This window comes from Physeter macrocephalus, chromosome 4 (assembly GCF_002837175.3).
Source record: "Physeter macrocephalus isolate SW-GA chromosome 4, ASM283717v5, whole genome shotgun sequence".
Classification (NCBI taxonomy): Eukaryota; Metazoa; Chordata; class Mammalia; order Artiodactyla; family Physeteridae; genus Physeter; species Physeter macrocephalus.
Window position 1 is genome coordinate 131948005 of NC_041217.1, and position 17005 is coordinate 131965009.

The 17005-nt window shown below is 36.3% G+C and overlaps 1 protein-coding gene across 4 annotated transcripts in view; it reads left to right on the top strand.

Annotated features, from left to right (window-relative positions):
• The first annotated feature begins 710 nt into the window (after window positions 1-710).
• Window positions 711-17005, top strand: part of TM2D1 (TM2 domain containing 1) — a 141487-nt gene continuing 125192 nt past the window's right edge. For all 4 annotated transcript variants that reach the window (XR_003679613.2, XM_055084568.1, XM_024119664.3 and 1 more), the window contains exons 1-3: window positions 711-899; window positions 2832-2905; window positions 12951-13059. Coding sequence is in view for 3 of the 4 variants with exons in the window: in XM_055084568.1 (XP_054940543.1) it covers window positions 718-899; window positions 2832-2905; window positions 12951-13059 (365 nt within the window). In the remaining variant the exon portion in view is untranslated. The remainder of the gene's footprint in view (window positions 900-2831; window positions 2906-12950; window positions 13060-17005) is intronic.

Sequence of the window (17005 nt, forward strand, 5' to 3'; positions counted from 1 at the left end):
ATAGAAATTTAGAAAGAAGAGATGGAGGAAAAACCCTCCAACCTTTCACTTAGTTTAGTTGTAAACTCTTTGGTCTCCTCTTGTTTTAGGCCCTTTCCTTCACCTAAATTTTCACTGTTAAAAATAAAGGTGTAAAAATGAATAAATTAAAAAAATATATATATATAATTTTTTAAAAGAAAAAAATTAGAAGAAAAAAGGTGTAATGCTTATTTTTGTGATACAGTCCTCAAGATCAATGTGTACCAGCCTTCCAAAAAGTTCTTCTCTAAGACAACAAGGAGGCCATCATATCATAGTACGAGCACAGTTTCTGAAATCGGGCAAACATCAATTCTATTCCAACTCAGTAACTAAGGCCAACATGTTCTTTAGCGTCTTTGAGTCTGGTTCGTTATCTGTAAACCCAAATCCTACCAGACTAACAGAGATAATGTTTGTAAAGTGTTTATCAAATTGCCGGGCGCCGCTGGCACTTTTGCTGATGGAAAAGCCACATCAGGATTAGCTCGGGAGGAAGCCGTGGACGGAGGTCAGCTGATTCTCCAAGCGAGCTGCCTCCCTCTGATTCTCAAAGACCAATCGAAGCTCTCCCAGGTGATTCCGCAGGCCTAGAGGGATGACTTGTCTCCAACGGATGCACGGTCCCTTTAAGAGCCTCACTCCCCGCGCCGCCAGACTCCCGGCTTCGCCTAGGCGAAGGCGGAACCGGAAGTTATGGGGGACGCGCCGGTCCCCAGCATGGCGGCCTCTAGGCCCTCCGGGCAGGTTGCGTCCGAGATTGCTGCTGCTCGGCTCCTGGCTGTCCTGTGGGTCGTGTCAGTAACCACGGGACCTTGGGGAGCTGCCGCCGGCGGTGGCGAAGAATCACTTAAGTGCGAGGACCTCAAAGTGGGACAATATCCTCTGTGAGGAGCCCCCCCTCCATGGGGCGAGGTAGATTCGGGGTCGAGAGTGGGTCGCGGCTCTCAACACGGGCTAAGGTTTTACTGAAAGGAAAGGTAACCTGTGTCCTTTAATGACCGAGGGACCCCAGGCGGTGAAGAGAGATGTGGGGCTGGGACGGACAGAGGCTATCCTGTGTGATTTCCTTGGGATTTTACTGATCGTTGACGCTTCCTCTTGTGATACCCCTCTCTTTTCTAAAAATTCATTTTTTTAAGCGGTGGGTTTATTTGTTCAAACACGTAAATACTGAAGTATGTTGGGCCATGTTTGTATGCATTGGAATTAAGTTAAAAGGTTGATAGACCCTACCCTGGAAATTTGCCGACTTCGGGGAAGACAAGTATAGTAGTTAATAACGATATAGCCAATGTATGTTGCCCATTTATCGTTAACTTTACATTTATTACCTTATACTATCTCGACCTACATGAGATCCCAGACTGCAAGGGGGCAAATTCCTGCTCCACTTTGTAACCGTGGACAAATTATTTGAACTCTGTTTTATCATGAGTAAAAATATAGATAACAGTGCTGCCAACTTAAAGGTCTGTTGTGATAAATTAGTACAGGTAAGTCACTTAGAACAATGCCTGGCACATAGTAGGGGCTATATGTGTTAGCTGTTTGTTTACTGATGAGAAAACAGGCTGGAGGAGTTAAGTAGATCTGTTCATTGCAGCAGCTCTGATAAAAGGAGGAGGATATGAAATGGGAGTTACATTCAAATTAAAATAGGTACTTTTGTACAAAATTAGACAGTTTCATACAAATTGTAGAACAGAAAAATTAATAGAAGCCGGAGATATAAGAAAGATTCTATGAGAGGAAATCTTAAAATTAAGGAAATTCGATAGTGTTTTTAGGAGTTGAGGGGAGGCCGCCATTATTAAATTTTTACAGAATAGCTCTAATTTGCTGATTACCATTATGCTAGGAGTTTGAGAATCACTGACCTAGTAAGTTGAGTCCCATTCTTGGCAAAAATGTCAGGGTGATTCTTTCTAATGAAATAATTGAGCAGTATGAAGAGTTGTGCTTTTTGAAACTTAGAAGTGCCTAAGCATACAAGATGATGTTAACTGGAAAATGTTTTTCCTGGCATAAAGATGAGACTTCCAATAGTGATTCAAAAGCCCTAAAGAGGTGTCAGACTCTGTCTCCAGAGACATCCTGTGAGTACCTTACTTATCTCATATTAGTGTCAATAAAATATTTAGGAAACAGAACCCCGACCCCAAGTGTTGTGAACATCTGTGAGAAGATAATTATTATATCCATTTACAAAAGCTTAAAATCCTGTTGGGGAGACCCTGTAGACCCGCCTAAAACAACCATCTTCCTCGCAGTCTGATGGAAAGCACCCTCGGCTTGGAATCAGGAAATCTGATTTTACTACCTATCACTCATACCACTTTGGATAAATCACTCAAACCTTGAGCATCAGTTTGCTTCAGTAATGTGGGGATAATAGTATCTACATCACAGGGTTATTTGTGTTACATGAAATTATGTATATGGTAATACTTGGGGCCTGTGAATAATTTCAGTCAGATATCTGGAAACTGATTTTTTTAACCTGAAGTTCTCTTATAATAATTTGGTAAAGATTTTTATTTTCATTATTTTTTTGTGCTTAAACCCTGACTGATGTTCTATAAGCATAGCACCCTCTGCTAGAGTTTTTAATACAATTTTCCTGTAATAAGTTAATATTCAGGTATTATTTAGTGACACTAAAAGTATACCTGTGCTTGTTGACTTGGACAAACTAACAGCCTCTTTTCACATGTGAATATAAGCATAAATACATAAGATGACATGTTAAAGACAAGATGATAATGTTTTGTATTGGAATGTAGTTCATATTTCCTTAACTTTTCTACATATATTTGTAAAGATCCAAAAATAAATGATGCTACACAAGAACCAGTTAACTGTACAAACTACACAGCTCATGGTAAGACTTGCAAAAACATGTTTTTTAAAATAATTTTAAAAACATTATTTCATAGATGAATGTGTGATCACTAACAGTAATTAATAAATGTGTTTTTTCTTGATTTACAACATTATTATTATTCAGTTTCCAGAACAACTTAATATTGGAGAACTGGCCAGGGGTTATTAATATTTAATTTAAAAAATAATCTTATTCTATTAATTATATAAACTGAGAAGTTTTTTATTTTCATTCATTTTTTTAAAAAACCTTTAGAATAATTTATATAGCTTTCTTGTTGCCCTTTATTTATCAAGTTATGTTTTACAAAGATGCTTCTTTAGACTTTTAAGTACTCAAAGAGAACTTGAAATGAGACTTTTAGTCCAGTACGGTACAGTGAGGAGCTATATCACCCATATCATGCACTTGTAAAATACACTTAGGTACATCCTAAGTGTGAAAACAATTCGGTAAGGATTTTAAGTGTGCAGCAGTATTTTCTTATACGTTTTGATGATGGATAACACCCTCAACCTAATGATTTGGGGGAGCTTCTGTTATTCCAAAAAATACGTAATGCTAGATAAAAATTAATAAGTTTGGCATCCTTATTTGACATGGTACATAATGATGGTCAATACCTAGTATTATTTTGAGAAAAGAACACCTATTGAATATATACTGATTGTTTTATTGTTTAGACAGGAAATAAGTCAATAATTGATGTTTTCTTTATAAATGAAAGCTACTAAACATTCATTTTGGAAATCAGATTAAAGGGATTTTTTTTAAGTGCAAAAAACTCAGTTTTTCAAAAGTATCTTATAGTCAAATAACTGACCTCTTGATTATGAATTTTTATATATTTTTAAAAGATCTCCCTTCTCTTTTTTATCCCTTTATATTTTGACACACTGTTAGCCCCATTCTAGTCAGCAGAGATATTTGAAAGTAAGTTGTGTTAAGCTTTTATAACAGACGTTTTGCTACTATTCTGGAGTAATGAAATTTTATCATATAAACAGTAATAGGTTATATATATATGTGATTTTTATAGTAAATATTGCTCAATATGTGTATTTATTTAATTTAGATGTGTTAGACTTAAAGGAACTTTGCACGGAAGCCCCTCCTTTTTAAATTGCTTTATAAGTATATTCTGATTTGCCTGTGTTACAGTTCAGTCTTTTATATTGTGCTCTCAGAATACAGAGAATAGTGTTAACACACATAAAGAACAATGAGCTTTCAGATATTCAACCACGTATATGAAATATGTTGGATATCTGTGAATACTGTTGTGACTGAGGTCACTTTAAACTAGGAATCAGGCAGCCAGCCATCTCAAGCCTTTTCTAGTCTGCAGAATTCTTTGTAGGTATGAGGATTTTGAAGGAAATTATACAACTAAAAAGAATAGTTTCTGACCAAAAAGCGCTCTGCCCTCCAGTTAGGTGTCTCTTTTGTAAAATAAGTTTGAATCAACTTAAGTAATTATTGCTAAATAAGTTTATAAACAACTACAAAATCAATTGATCAGACTGCTAGGAAGTATAAAAGGACTTGGAGGTGTTATGGTCACGTCATGACCTGTCAGGTAAGTTATCATAGATGATGTAAGTGGAGAGCTACAGAAAAATAAAAGGAAGACTTTCTATATACAGGAATGGTATGGTTATTCATTTGGAGAGAATAAACCATTAAGTGCCTAACAATCTGTAAACACATATAAAATGTTATAAATTAATAAGTAAATGACTTTAGATTATTATTATGACTTTAAAAAGAAAATAAAGTTTCTGAGACAAATATGAGTTACAGGGCTTCAGCATGTGGATTATAATTTATGCATGACCCAGAAGTGTTCAGCCAAGATCTGGGATAGGTTCTACCAGCCCAGCCCTCATGAGGCTATGTCTTGTCCACAGGATGCTTTTTTTAATTGTCCTTTTTAAAACACGCAAGACTAGTGGAGTGGCTGCGGTGAGTCACTTCGGAGTGCTGATCAGAGAGGACATCAAAATGACCCTTGAAACATGCTTTTTGGTCCTGACGTAGGAATATATTAGAGTTATGAAACGTGTGATCTCTCTCGTTTCTCTAGCCAAAATTTTTCTTGTTTTTTTGAGTATATGAAGGACTATTGCAGAATCCTCAAACTAAGTTTAATTTTCTTAAACTATACTTTTTAGTAAGGAATGAGTGGGTGGAATGTTTTACAGAGAGGGGAGTTTGGAGGTAGAGAGTAAGAATTGGGACCAAAGGCAAAGGAGATTCAACTATGGCAATAAACTGTGTGGTCTTAAAATGGTTACCAGTTAGCCCAACCAGTTAACACGCATCTTTATTTATTGAGAAATTATTTGTAATAGTTTAATAATTAAAATAATTAAATGGATCAAAACAACTAACTGTGAACATTTGTATTATAAACTATTTATTATTGAGAAATTTATTTATTAAGAAGTTATATGGCAGGCTTCTGCTAAATGGTATAGATGATACATAAAAGAAGACAATCTCTGCCCTCAAGGAGTGTTCTGTCTAGAACGTATATATACATAAAGACATATATAAGCAAGTGTTTTTAATTTTCTGATTAGTGAAATACAAAAGTATTTAAAATCTATTTCCAGAAATTTTGCTCTGGTCCTTTGGCAGAAGGTCTTTTTTTATTAAGATGTTATTGAAATATATTTACAGAAAAGTACACTTAAATATAACTCAAATAAATTTTCACAAACTGAACATACTTACGAATGCTTCCAGATTAAGAAACAACCTTATCAACATGCTACGACTCTGCCCCATGCTCTCTTATAGCCACTACCCTGCCTTAATGATAATTATTATCCTAAGTTCTAATAGCATAAATTAGTTATGCAAAGAGTGTGGGGTTTTTTTGTTTTGTTTTGTTTTGTTTTGCGGTGCGCGGGCCTCTCACTGTTGTGGCCTCTCCCGTTGCGGAGCACAGGCTCCGGACGCGCAGGCTCAGCATCCATGGCTCACGGGCCTAGCACTCTGCGGCATGTGGGACCTTCCCGGACCGGGGCACGAACCGGTGTCCCCTGCATCAGCAGGCGGGCTCTCAACCACTGTGCCACCAGGGAAGCCCAAGAGTGTGTTATTTTTAAACTTTTTATTTGGAGATAATTTCAAGCTTACAGAAAAATTGCAAGAATAGTACAAAGAATACCCATACACCCTCTCCCCAGATTCACCCATTGTTAAACATTATCCTTCTGGCTTTATCATTGTGCAGTCATGCATGCTCTCTGTCTCTCTCTGAATTTGTGTATATATGTTTTGTCCCTAAATATGTTTGTGTGTGTTTTCTAAGAATAGAGATATTCTCCTGACGTAACCACAGTTCACTTGTAAACTTGAGTAAATTCAGTGTTAATGCACGTACTTTACCATTCACGTTCTGATTTTGTCAAATGACCCAAATAAAGCCTTTATAGCATTTTCCCCCAGTACAGGATCCCAAGATCAGGTTTTGCCTTTAGTTTTCCTTAACTTGGAATATTTCCACAGCTTTGTCTTTCATGATACTGACAAGTTTGAAGACTACAGTCCCCTTTATTTTAATAGAATGTTCCTCATTTGGGATTGTCTGATATTTCCTTACAACTAGATTTAGGTTCTGCATCCCAGGATGGAAAATTACGTAAGTGATGGCATGTCCTCTGCATTTCACAGCTGAGGGACATGATATCCATCTGCCTCTCATTGATGATGTCAAGTGTTGATCACTCAGACTTTTCAGTTAAATATTTTTTCCTTTGCAACTAATAAACAGTCTTTGGGGAGACTCATTTAGACCATGCAAATATCCTCTCCCTCATCAAAAATTTCCCCTAGACTTAGCATCCATGATGATTCTAGCCCGAATCTTTTTTTTTTTTGGCTGCGCCGCAAGGCATGCAGGATCTTAGTTCCCTGACCAGGAGTCGAACCCGTGCCCCCTGCAGTGGAAGCACGGAGTTTTAACCACTGGACCGCCAAGGAAGTCCTCCGAATCATTCTTTACTGTGATAGTTGCAAAATGATGATTTTCCAACTCCAGTACTTCCAGAGGAGAGGTATCTTTTAACACTAGAAATATGAAGATAGGGCTGGCTCTTACCAACTTTATCTTTTGCTTTCACCCGAATTCTAGATTGACACATTTAATTATCCGGTCATTATGCAGTATAACCTGTTACAGAAATCATAAATAAAAGAGTCTGACCCTTTTATTTGACAGATCAGATCAGAGTGCAGAGGCATGATGTTAACTGGAGTAGGATCCCAAACCACCTCCTCTCTAGGTCAGTCCATTTTACTGTGATGAAACTTCATTGATTATTTTATTTCTAGTTTAGCTTTTTCATATTTAAAAAACAGTACTGCTTTTTATAATAGAGAAATAACAGTGTACCATGCTTAAATTGATGCCATCTAAATCCTAGACATTGGCCAGAGCCAAACATTTTGCAAGAAAACTGCAAATGGAATAGTTTTCAAGCTTGTAGCATGTTGCTTAATTTTGTCAACTAGTTAACATTTATTGGTAACTGGCTTCCTTAATCTCATCATATTGATTTATTTTTGCTTGTTCCTGATATCAGTGTAAACATGGCATTATGCTGTAATGAAAAGAGTACTGATTAAAAGTGATGAGTTAGTCTAGGACTTGTAGAATATTACCTATTTATGACACTTTGGTAAGCTCATTTAATTTCTTGGAACCTCAGTTTTTCTGTTTGTAAAAGGAAAAAAAGAAAAAGGAGCATATTACTAGTTCTGCCTATTTAATAGTTTTTTTTTTTTTTAAATAAGTGTCGGGCTTCCCTGGTGGCACAGTGGTTAAGAGTTCGCCTGCCAATGCAGGGGACACGGGTTCGAGTCGTGGTTCAGGAAGATCCCACATGCCGCAGAGCAGCTAAGTCCATGTGCCACAACTACCGAGCCTGCGCTCTAGAGCCTGCAAGCCACAACTACTAAGCCCACGTGCCACAATTACTGAAGCCCGCGTGCCTAGAGCCCGCGCACCACAACAAAGAGCAGCCCCCGCTTGCTGCAACTAGAGAAAGCCTGCGCAAAGCAACGAACACCCAACGCAGCCAGAAAGGGAGGGAGGGAAGGAAGGAAGGACTCCTTTAAAAAAAATAAATAAGGGTCAAATGAAATCATTATAAAATATGTAAAAATGAATAACCTCTAGGGTTGTAGGCATCTATTGAATAGATTAATTTTATTTCACAAAATCTATTAAATTTATAGCCACTCACATGTTATATTCATTCCTCGTGTCAGGTTCATTCTCTTAGTCTTCTCAGTGTTGAAGTTCTCTAATTTCCTAGAGTAAAGAAGTTGAACACTTTCTCTAGCCAAGCATCATGCTTTACATACCATATGCTTTTAATACGTGTATAATAGCATTACAAGGGTCTTATTCCCATTTCACAGATTACAAAACAAGGTTCAGTGAGGTTTTGTAACTTGCCCAAAAGAACATACTAGTTAAGTGACAGAGTTTGGACTTAAGCACAGATTTGTCCCATTCTAAAGTATTGCTTTTTGGAGTTTTCTATCAGTTGAAACAAATCGGATCAGTCTCAATGTTTCTCTTTAATATTTTCTCATGTTATCTCACTATACTGGGAGCGGCAGCTCATCCATCCTCATTAAAGTACATAATTTTCATCCCTTGAAATAATTAGCTCATACTTCTGTCAGACTTCTCTAGAATTATTGTAGCAATGTGTTTTCCCCTTCACTCTGTTACTTCCACTATTTGTATCTTTCCTGAGGTTCTAAGCCTAGAACACTGGGCATTTTTCTCTCCTTTATCTGTCTCATTAAATACAAAGCAGCTCATGTTGAATACAAATCATTTCTTATATTAGAAATGATACAATAGCATTGAAAACTAAAATTGTCAAAATATAGGAGTTTGAACAATTAATAGTATCCAACTAAAAAATAGAAAGGTATGATTTCTTAGTTTTTAATATTTTTATAAAGCATTTTTACAACTCACCTATAAATGTTTGATCTTTCAAAATTTTGTACAGGAAGCTGTAATCTCAAAAAACAGTACATTTCTGTTAGGCAAGGTGTATTGGACAATAAACCCAATGGGAATCATAATTATAGTGTTTTGTATTGCAACTATCTCTTTAAGATCTGATTTTAGATAGTCTGCAGGAAGATCTAACAAGGCTATAAGGCAAGAAAGTGACAGCTTCAAACTGAGCAAGTACAAGGCAGTAATACATTTAGAGGAAAATTATCCAAAATTTAGTAATAGAATTCTGTTTTATTGCACAATTTTCCAATCCAGAACTTACTACTTTGAGGATTTGAAAAAAAATTAAAGGTGTTATTTGAAGAAAAACTTGCATCTATCTATAGATCTTCCTGCAGGTCACTTCTTTGTGGAGGTGGAATGGTCCTCACCAAGGCAAAAAACTAATTTTTTAAACCAGACATTGCTTTGACTTATATACATGCCTGATGCCTTAACTGGAGTACATGTACTCCTGGGGGTGGACAAAGCTTTCCAAGAGGTAAACAGATATAGATGAATTAGTTTTCTAGGGCTGTTAGTAACAGTGTTACAAACTGGATGGCCTAAAACAGTAGATGTTTACTGTCTCTGGAGGCTAGACGTCTGAAATCAAGGTGTTGGCAAGGCCACGTTCCCTCTCAAACTCTGGGTAGAATTTTTTATTTCCTCTTTTGAGCTGCTAGGGATGGCCCGCAATCCTTGGCATTCCTCGGATTGCAACCTAATCAATCCTAGTTTCTCTCTCTCTTTTTTTTTTTTTTTTGGTCATGCTGCGTAGCTTGTGAGATCTTAGTTCCCGACCAGGGATTGAACCTGGGCCCTTGGCAGTGAAAGCCTCGAGTCCTAACCACTGGACCACCAGGGAATGCCCCACATTAGTCTGATCTCTGCTTCTGTCTTCACATTGCATTCTGCCTGTATGTCTTCACATCATTTTCTCCCTGTGTATGTTCAGTTTTCCCTTTTTTAAGGATACCAGTCTTATTGCATTAGGGCCCACCCTAATGACCTCATCTTACCTTGGTTATATTTGCAAAGACTATTTCTAAGCAAGGTAACATTCTGAGGTACTGAGGGTTAGGACTTCAACATATCTTTTTGGGAGGGTACAATTCAGCCCGCAGTGTGTCTTTAAAATAATCAATTTCCAGATCCTCAGTTTTTATATGTGTATTTTTTCCTACAATTGATGTAAAATTTCTGAATTTTAAAGAAAAGCCCTTTCATATTCTTGGTTGGATCATAATGGCTATCAAATCGCTGTGGTATTTAGATTCCATTTTCAAGAATGCTATAATATTTCAATACTAAGGGCAGTATTTATAGTATGCTGGAAATAATATTTTTCCCAACAATTTAAATCCATGGTGAAAAATTTTAGAAGTCAAGTTAAAAATGTGTGAGGGAGTATATGGTTTTAAAGTTATTTTAGGGAGTGTGTGAGCCACATTTTTTGAAAACCACTGATCTACAGCAGTTTTTCAACCTTAGTACTATTAATGTTTGGGACTAGATAATTTATTGTGAGGAGGCTGTCTTGTGCATTGTAGGATGTTTAGGAGCATCCCTGGCCTCTACCCACTATATGCCAGTAGCAGCTTCCCAGTAGTGACAACCAAAAATGTTTCCAGACATTGCCAAATATCCCCTGGAAAGCAAAATTACTTTCCATCATTCCCTCATCATAGAAATAGAGCATACTGATCTCCTTTCAAATGGGAACATAGACTATATATTAGCATTTCAGATGTATGTTAACCTCGGTTTTGAGTTGTCTGCTATATAGCTCCAGTCAAAAGCATGACCTAAGATGGCAGACTGAGAGATATAACTTAAGGGACATGATAATAATTCACTCACAAAAGTCAGTAAGTTTTATCCCTATATCAAGGCAGATGGCAAAACAACTACATATAAATCATGTGTTAACTTTTGCCCTATCTCTGTAGATCTTAACATTATAAGCTCTTGCTTATATCTGGAGTCAGTGTGAGAAATGGCTATGTGGCAAACCTCTATTGTTTTATAAAAGTTCTAATTGAGGACCTTCTCTATTACATTCTCTTACCCTTGTGTCATGAACCAAACCAAATTCCCACAGTGGTTTAGAGGTGAATTGGTATGCTTTCTTTCAGTTATATCACAGTAGTTCTGTAAAGCTTTTTGCCTTAGCTACCAGGAACCTCCGAGCTAAATTTGTAGTCAGTTATACTGTCTTCCCTTAGTTGTTTCCCAGTATAATTATTTCTTCACTCTCCCTCTTCCCTTAATTTTATTACTTTTTTTCTTGTTTAAATGGTTCTCAGTTGTATTGAATCTATCTATGCCTTTTAGCATAAGCACCTCCTTGTGTTGGAAATGGAAATGCATTAAATAAATAAAGTTTATGGGACGGTATAGTTTGAACTATCAATAACACACAGAAAGGTGCAAAGTCATTATAGAGTTTTTTTCGTGGCCTCATTCTCTCAGTGTACTGCTCTGGCATAAAAAAGGACAGTGATTTGTTGGAAATCTTAAGATAATAAATACCATTTTTCTCTCATAATAACACTCTGGAGTCTGTGTTTTTTTGTTTGTTTGTTTGTTTTAGACTATTAGACCAAGTTATGTTTTCATTTTTCTCAAAAAAAAACCACTGTAATTATTGTTGCTAAACATAAAGGTAAGCATTTACTGAAACTAGCCTAAAAACATTAGTACCTTTTAGTCAGAAACAGTGAAGGAGGAAAAGGCACTAACATTTATTGAATGCCTACTAAATGCTATGCCTTACACTAGGTATTTTGTATCACATTTAATCCCCACAATAGTCTTATTATGATCTTAGTGCTATTTTTATCTACAAGGAGTCCAAGGTTCTGAAGCAGGCAATGCACAGATAGGTCGTTCTCATTCCAAAGTTCTAGCTCTTTTTTTTTAAAAATAAATTTATTTATTTTTGTCTGCATCGGGTCTTTGTTGCTGCGCGTGGGCTTTCTCAGTTGCGGTGAGCGGGGGCTACTCTTCATTGCAATACACGGGCTTCTCATTGCGGTGACTTCTCTTGTTACGGGGCATGGACTCTCAGCACACGGGCTACAGTAGTTGTGGCATGCGGGCCCAGTAGTTGTGGCTCACGGGCTCTAGAGCGCAGGCTCAGTAGTTGTGGCGCATGGACTTAGTTGCTCTGCGGCATGTGGGATCTTCCCAGACCAGGGATTGAACCCGTGTCCCCTGCATTGGCAGGTGGATTCTTAACCACTGCGCCACCAGGGAAGTCCCCAGAGTTCTAGCTCTTTACATGATGAGCCATAAAGACTTCAGGATAGTGCCTGCCTAGCACATAGTAAGCTCTATAAGTGTTACTGCCTCTTATTATCATGTCATTTGGGGTATGAATAAAGATCAAAATTACTAAATGCTGAGATAATACACTACATCAAATCCTAGAGGGAATAGAGAAACAAAAAGCAAATTCTATACATTTAGAATAAATGAAAGTAATTTATTTAGAATAGATAAAGAGGAATCTTAGTTTATTGTAGCCATCATCTATAAGAACTTCATAAACTGAAAATATAAAATCAGATTATGTTAAATTTAATGAATTACCTAATGAGATACCAACAAAAATTCGAGAAGTATTCTTTATCCTAGAGATGAAGTAAAGGATAGTAATGTGCAATTCTTCCCTTGTTACCTTTGTCAGAGGCAGGAGATTGAACTTGATGGGTCATGCATCTAACTCAGTGTGGCAGTTGTTATGCTTTTGTGTTGAGACTATCATATTATCTGTATCTTATCTTGTACATGAGTGTGTGTGTATATATATATATATGTGTGTGTGTATATAAAATGTAGCTTTTCCTATCTAAATTAAAGTATATCATGTTATATTGGGAGATGGTTTGTTTTAACATTATATTTTCTTGTGTGTATTGCTAGCCTTAGGAAAAAACATAATTACATACTTTAACACAAGAAAAAAAATAATAGATTTTTGCTTTTTTCTGCCTTTAGTTCCATGTTTTCCAGCACCTAACATAACTTGTAAGGATTCTGGTGGCAATGAAACACATTTTACTGGAAACGAAATTGGTTTTCTCAAGCCCATATCTTGCCGAAATGTGTAAGTACCTACCTTACTGAAGCTAAATTTTCAGATTACCTGCCTATGTTGTATCTTGACTGAATGGAGTGAAGAGGAAAAGAGTTAATTTGTAAGGAGAATGCTGCACTAATATAATTTTTATCTTTTTGCTTTTGTCAGAAAATCTCTATTATAAGTGTGCATATTGTTATATAAATGCAGTTTACCAACCAAGTAAAGCTCAGTATTTCACTATGTGGGATAAATAGAATGAATGGCTTCATGCCATGTCAGTTCAGCCAGTTTTTGCTACCAAATGGCTTATGAAAACATTCTGCTTTCAAAATTTGGGGGCTTTCTCGAGTGCAAATAAGGGATTGTGTACCTATAGTATTAAAAGAATGCTAATTAGTAATCATTTGCAGTTTGAAACTTGCTTTCATTATTTGTAATAGGTTTGGATGATAAATGGTAATGTTAAACAGAATTCAAAAGTTAGTTTGGTATATTAAGACAAATGGTTTTATTTTGTTGGGAGTATTCTTTGTTTAAAGGACTTTTAAGTTTGCTATTTATTTTTGCTCCAGTAAAGCTAACAGTTTATTCTTATATTTATGCTTTGTCCTGGAAAACATGATTTAATTTTACCCGTTTTTATTAATTGTTGGCATTATACTTTTACCTTTTATGTACGTGTTACATTTTATATGATGGCACCTATTTTGCAGTTATATCAAAAAACAACCACTATTTGACTGTTTCTGCAAGTTCTATTAGAATTCTTAGAAATTACTATTAGAGTCTTTTTTTTTTTTTTGACCCTACTTCACTATGAGGGGCTTTAGATTCTATCTTGCTGTGTAATCCAATCACTTTAAGCTTCTTGGGTTCCAAGATTGCTCATTTTTGACCCTACTTCACTGAGTTAATGAGGGGCTTTAGATTCTATCTTGCTGTGTAATCCAATCACTTTAAGCTTCTTGGGTTCCAAGATTGCTCATAAGTAAAGTAAAAATTGTTAAAGGGAATTATTTCCAAAGTACTTAGATATGGTTTAGTCACTTTTTAGATTTATAGATTGATGTTTCCAAATGACAGATAATTTGTTAAGTGTTGGTCCAAGGTTATAATACAGCAGCTAAGAAAATCATCCATTAAGAACAGCTAACCATTCAGGTTGGACGTTGCAGGTTCATATTACCTATATAATGGTCACACCACAATGATCTGCCACTTAATTTCCAAGTTAACTCTGATTTTTCTTTTACTGTCTCTGAGTAGATTAGGCTCAATGCAACTGAGCTGTACTAATCATGCTCACAAGACATTGATGTCAATTGTGATAGGAAATATAACTATCAAGGAAACTAGATACTCCAAGTCTACTGGCCAACTTATTCCCCTCCTGTAGTAAAGTCTACAATTCCAAAATAGAATTTGCTTGATGAGCATTGAATCAGAACAAGGGGAGTTAGATTGATGGAAAATTTTAATGATAAGTCACAAAAGTAACATAACCTGATATATCACTTTCCTTTATCAGGATATTCAGTACATGCCTAGCAAACAGCCAGCTGCTAGTTAGCTACTGAGTAAAGACTCACTGACAAATTCTTAATTCATTGAGTGTCCCTTTTCCAGTTTACATATTTTCCTTCTCCTGTTGGCATATCCTTTTATAATATTGATTCTTGACTAGAACTCCATCTCAATATTGCAGATATAGCTGCTCTATAATGTATTCTTCAGCAACTGAAATCTAGTAACTATGTCTGATTGGTTACCGAGTCACACACCTATTTATACTGGCCATCTGCATTAGTTGGAGCAGCCTGTTGTAACAAATGTCTTAAGAATTTCAGTGACTTAACACAGTAAATGTTATTTCTCACTCACATCATAGTCCAATTTGTGTTGCCTTGGAGGTCTGGATGGGGTGAAGGGAGTGGTAGTTGCTCCATGCAGTCATGTGGGGGTCTTGTGCTTTCATCTTGTAGCTTTGCTTCCTCTAGTCCTTAGAGTCCTTTCCATTCAGCCAGCAGATGGAAAGTGGAGAAAGAACCCCTGCAGGAATGTTTTATTGGCCAGACATAAAATGATGGCATACATCACTTCTGTCCTCATTCCATTGGCTAAAACTAAGTGATGGCTGCACTTAGCTGCAATGTAAGCTACAGTATACAGAGGCATATCTCAGAGATATCATGAGTTTGGTTGCAGACCAGTGCAATAAAGCAAGTCACATGAATCATTTGGTTTCCCTGTGTACATAAAAGTTATATTTATACTATATGTAGTCTTTAAGTGTGCGATAGCATTGTGTCTAAGAAAACCATACCTTAATTTTAAAAAAATGCTGTTGGAAAAATGGTGCCGATAGACTTGCTTGATGCAGGGTTGCCACAAACCTTCGACTTGTAAAAAACGCAGTTTATCTGTAAAGCACAATAATGCAAAGCACACCAAACAAGGTCTGCCTGTAGTTTAGTTGTATGTCCGTGAGAAAAAGAGAAATGATTTGGTAAACAATTAGGCAAATCTCTTCTACACCACCAGTTTTTAGATTATCCTTTAGGATGATTTATTTATGTAGGTAACTGCTTTTCTAATTTCATTCCACTTACCAGCCAAGCTTTTTGAGAGGCTTGTTTCTATAATATTTATCTTTTATGAATTTTTCAGTCTAATGCAGTATGGCTTTTGTCCATACTGAAATTCGCCAGCCATCTTTGTTGCTATATCAAATGGATATTTATAGTCCATATCTTAATCCTTGTACAGCATTTGGCATTCCCTTTTCTTAAAATACTTTCTTTCCTTGACTTCCAGTATAAAACACACTTCTATTTCTTTTGATTCCTATTCCTTTCCTTCTTCCTTAAATCTTGATATTCCCAAGATTATGTCCTTGGTCCTTTTCTCTGCTTCATTCATCCACCCCTTTGGTTTCTCTCACCATCTTTATATAACGGTCCTTTCCTTCAAATCATTTCCTCCTTTGTATTAGTGAATGCAGCTGTTCTACCCAGTTTCTTAAGCAGAAACTTTTGGAGTCATTCTCCTATTCTCTCATTCCCCACATTTCTTCTGGCTGCTTCTGCCTTCTTAGTATTTCCCAATTTTGTTTCCTTTTCTCTCCCACTGCTACTATCCAGTAGGTTATAGCTTGAGTTTCTACAAAGTCTCCCAATTTATTTCTCTACTTCTAGTCTGGTGACCCATTACAATGTAGAGGGGGCACTACTGCCCTCAGTGTAAAATCTGACGTTCTTATAATATTAGATGCATATTTAGAATCTCTGGGTTGTTTACCATCTCCCCTGACTCCCTGAAAATGTCCTGATTGTCAGTCAATGCAAAAAACAGGATCATAAGCAGGAGACTGACATGATCAGATTTGACTTTAAAATGATAACTCCAGCTACCTTTTTATTTTTTTACTCCTCTTTGCAGCAACTCCTTGAAAGAGTTATCTAATACTTCTTTTCTTTAATTTTTTCCAAGCTTTTTTTTTAATTGAGTTAACATAGGTTTGTAACATTATATAAGTTTCATGTGTACATTATAATTCAACCTCTGTATACACTGCAGGGTGCTTCTCACCACATCTAGTTTCCATCCATCATCATACAATTGATCCCTTTTACCCATTTTGCCTACCTCCCACCCCCCTTCACCTCTGTGTCTACCAGTCTGTTCTCAGTTTCTGTGTTTGTTTTTATGTTATTTTTTGTTGTTCATTTACTTTTTTTTTATAGTCCACATATGAGTGAAATCATATGGTATTTGTCATATTTGTCTTTCTCCATCTGACTTATTTCACTTAGCACATGGCACTTAGCACATAGACCTCAAGGTGTATGCATGTTGTCACAAGTAGCAAGATTTTGCCTTTTTTTTAATGGCTGACTAGTATTCTTGTGTGTGTGTGTGTATATATATATATGTATATATACACATATATATATATATATACACATATATA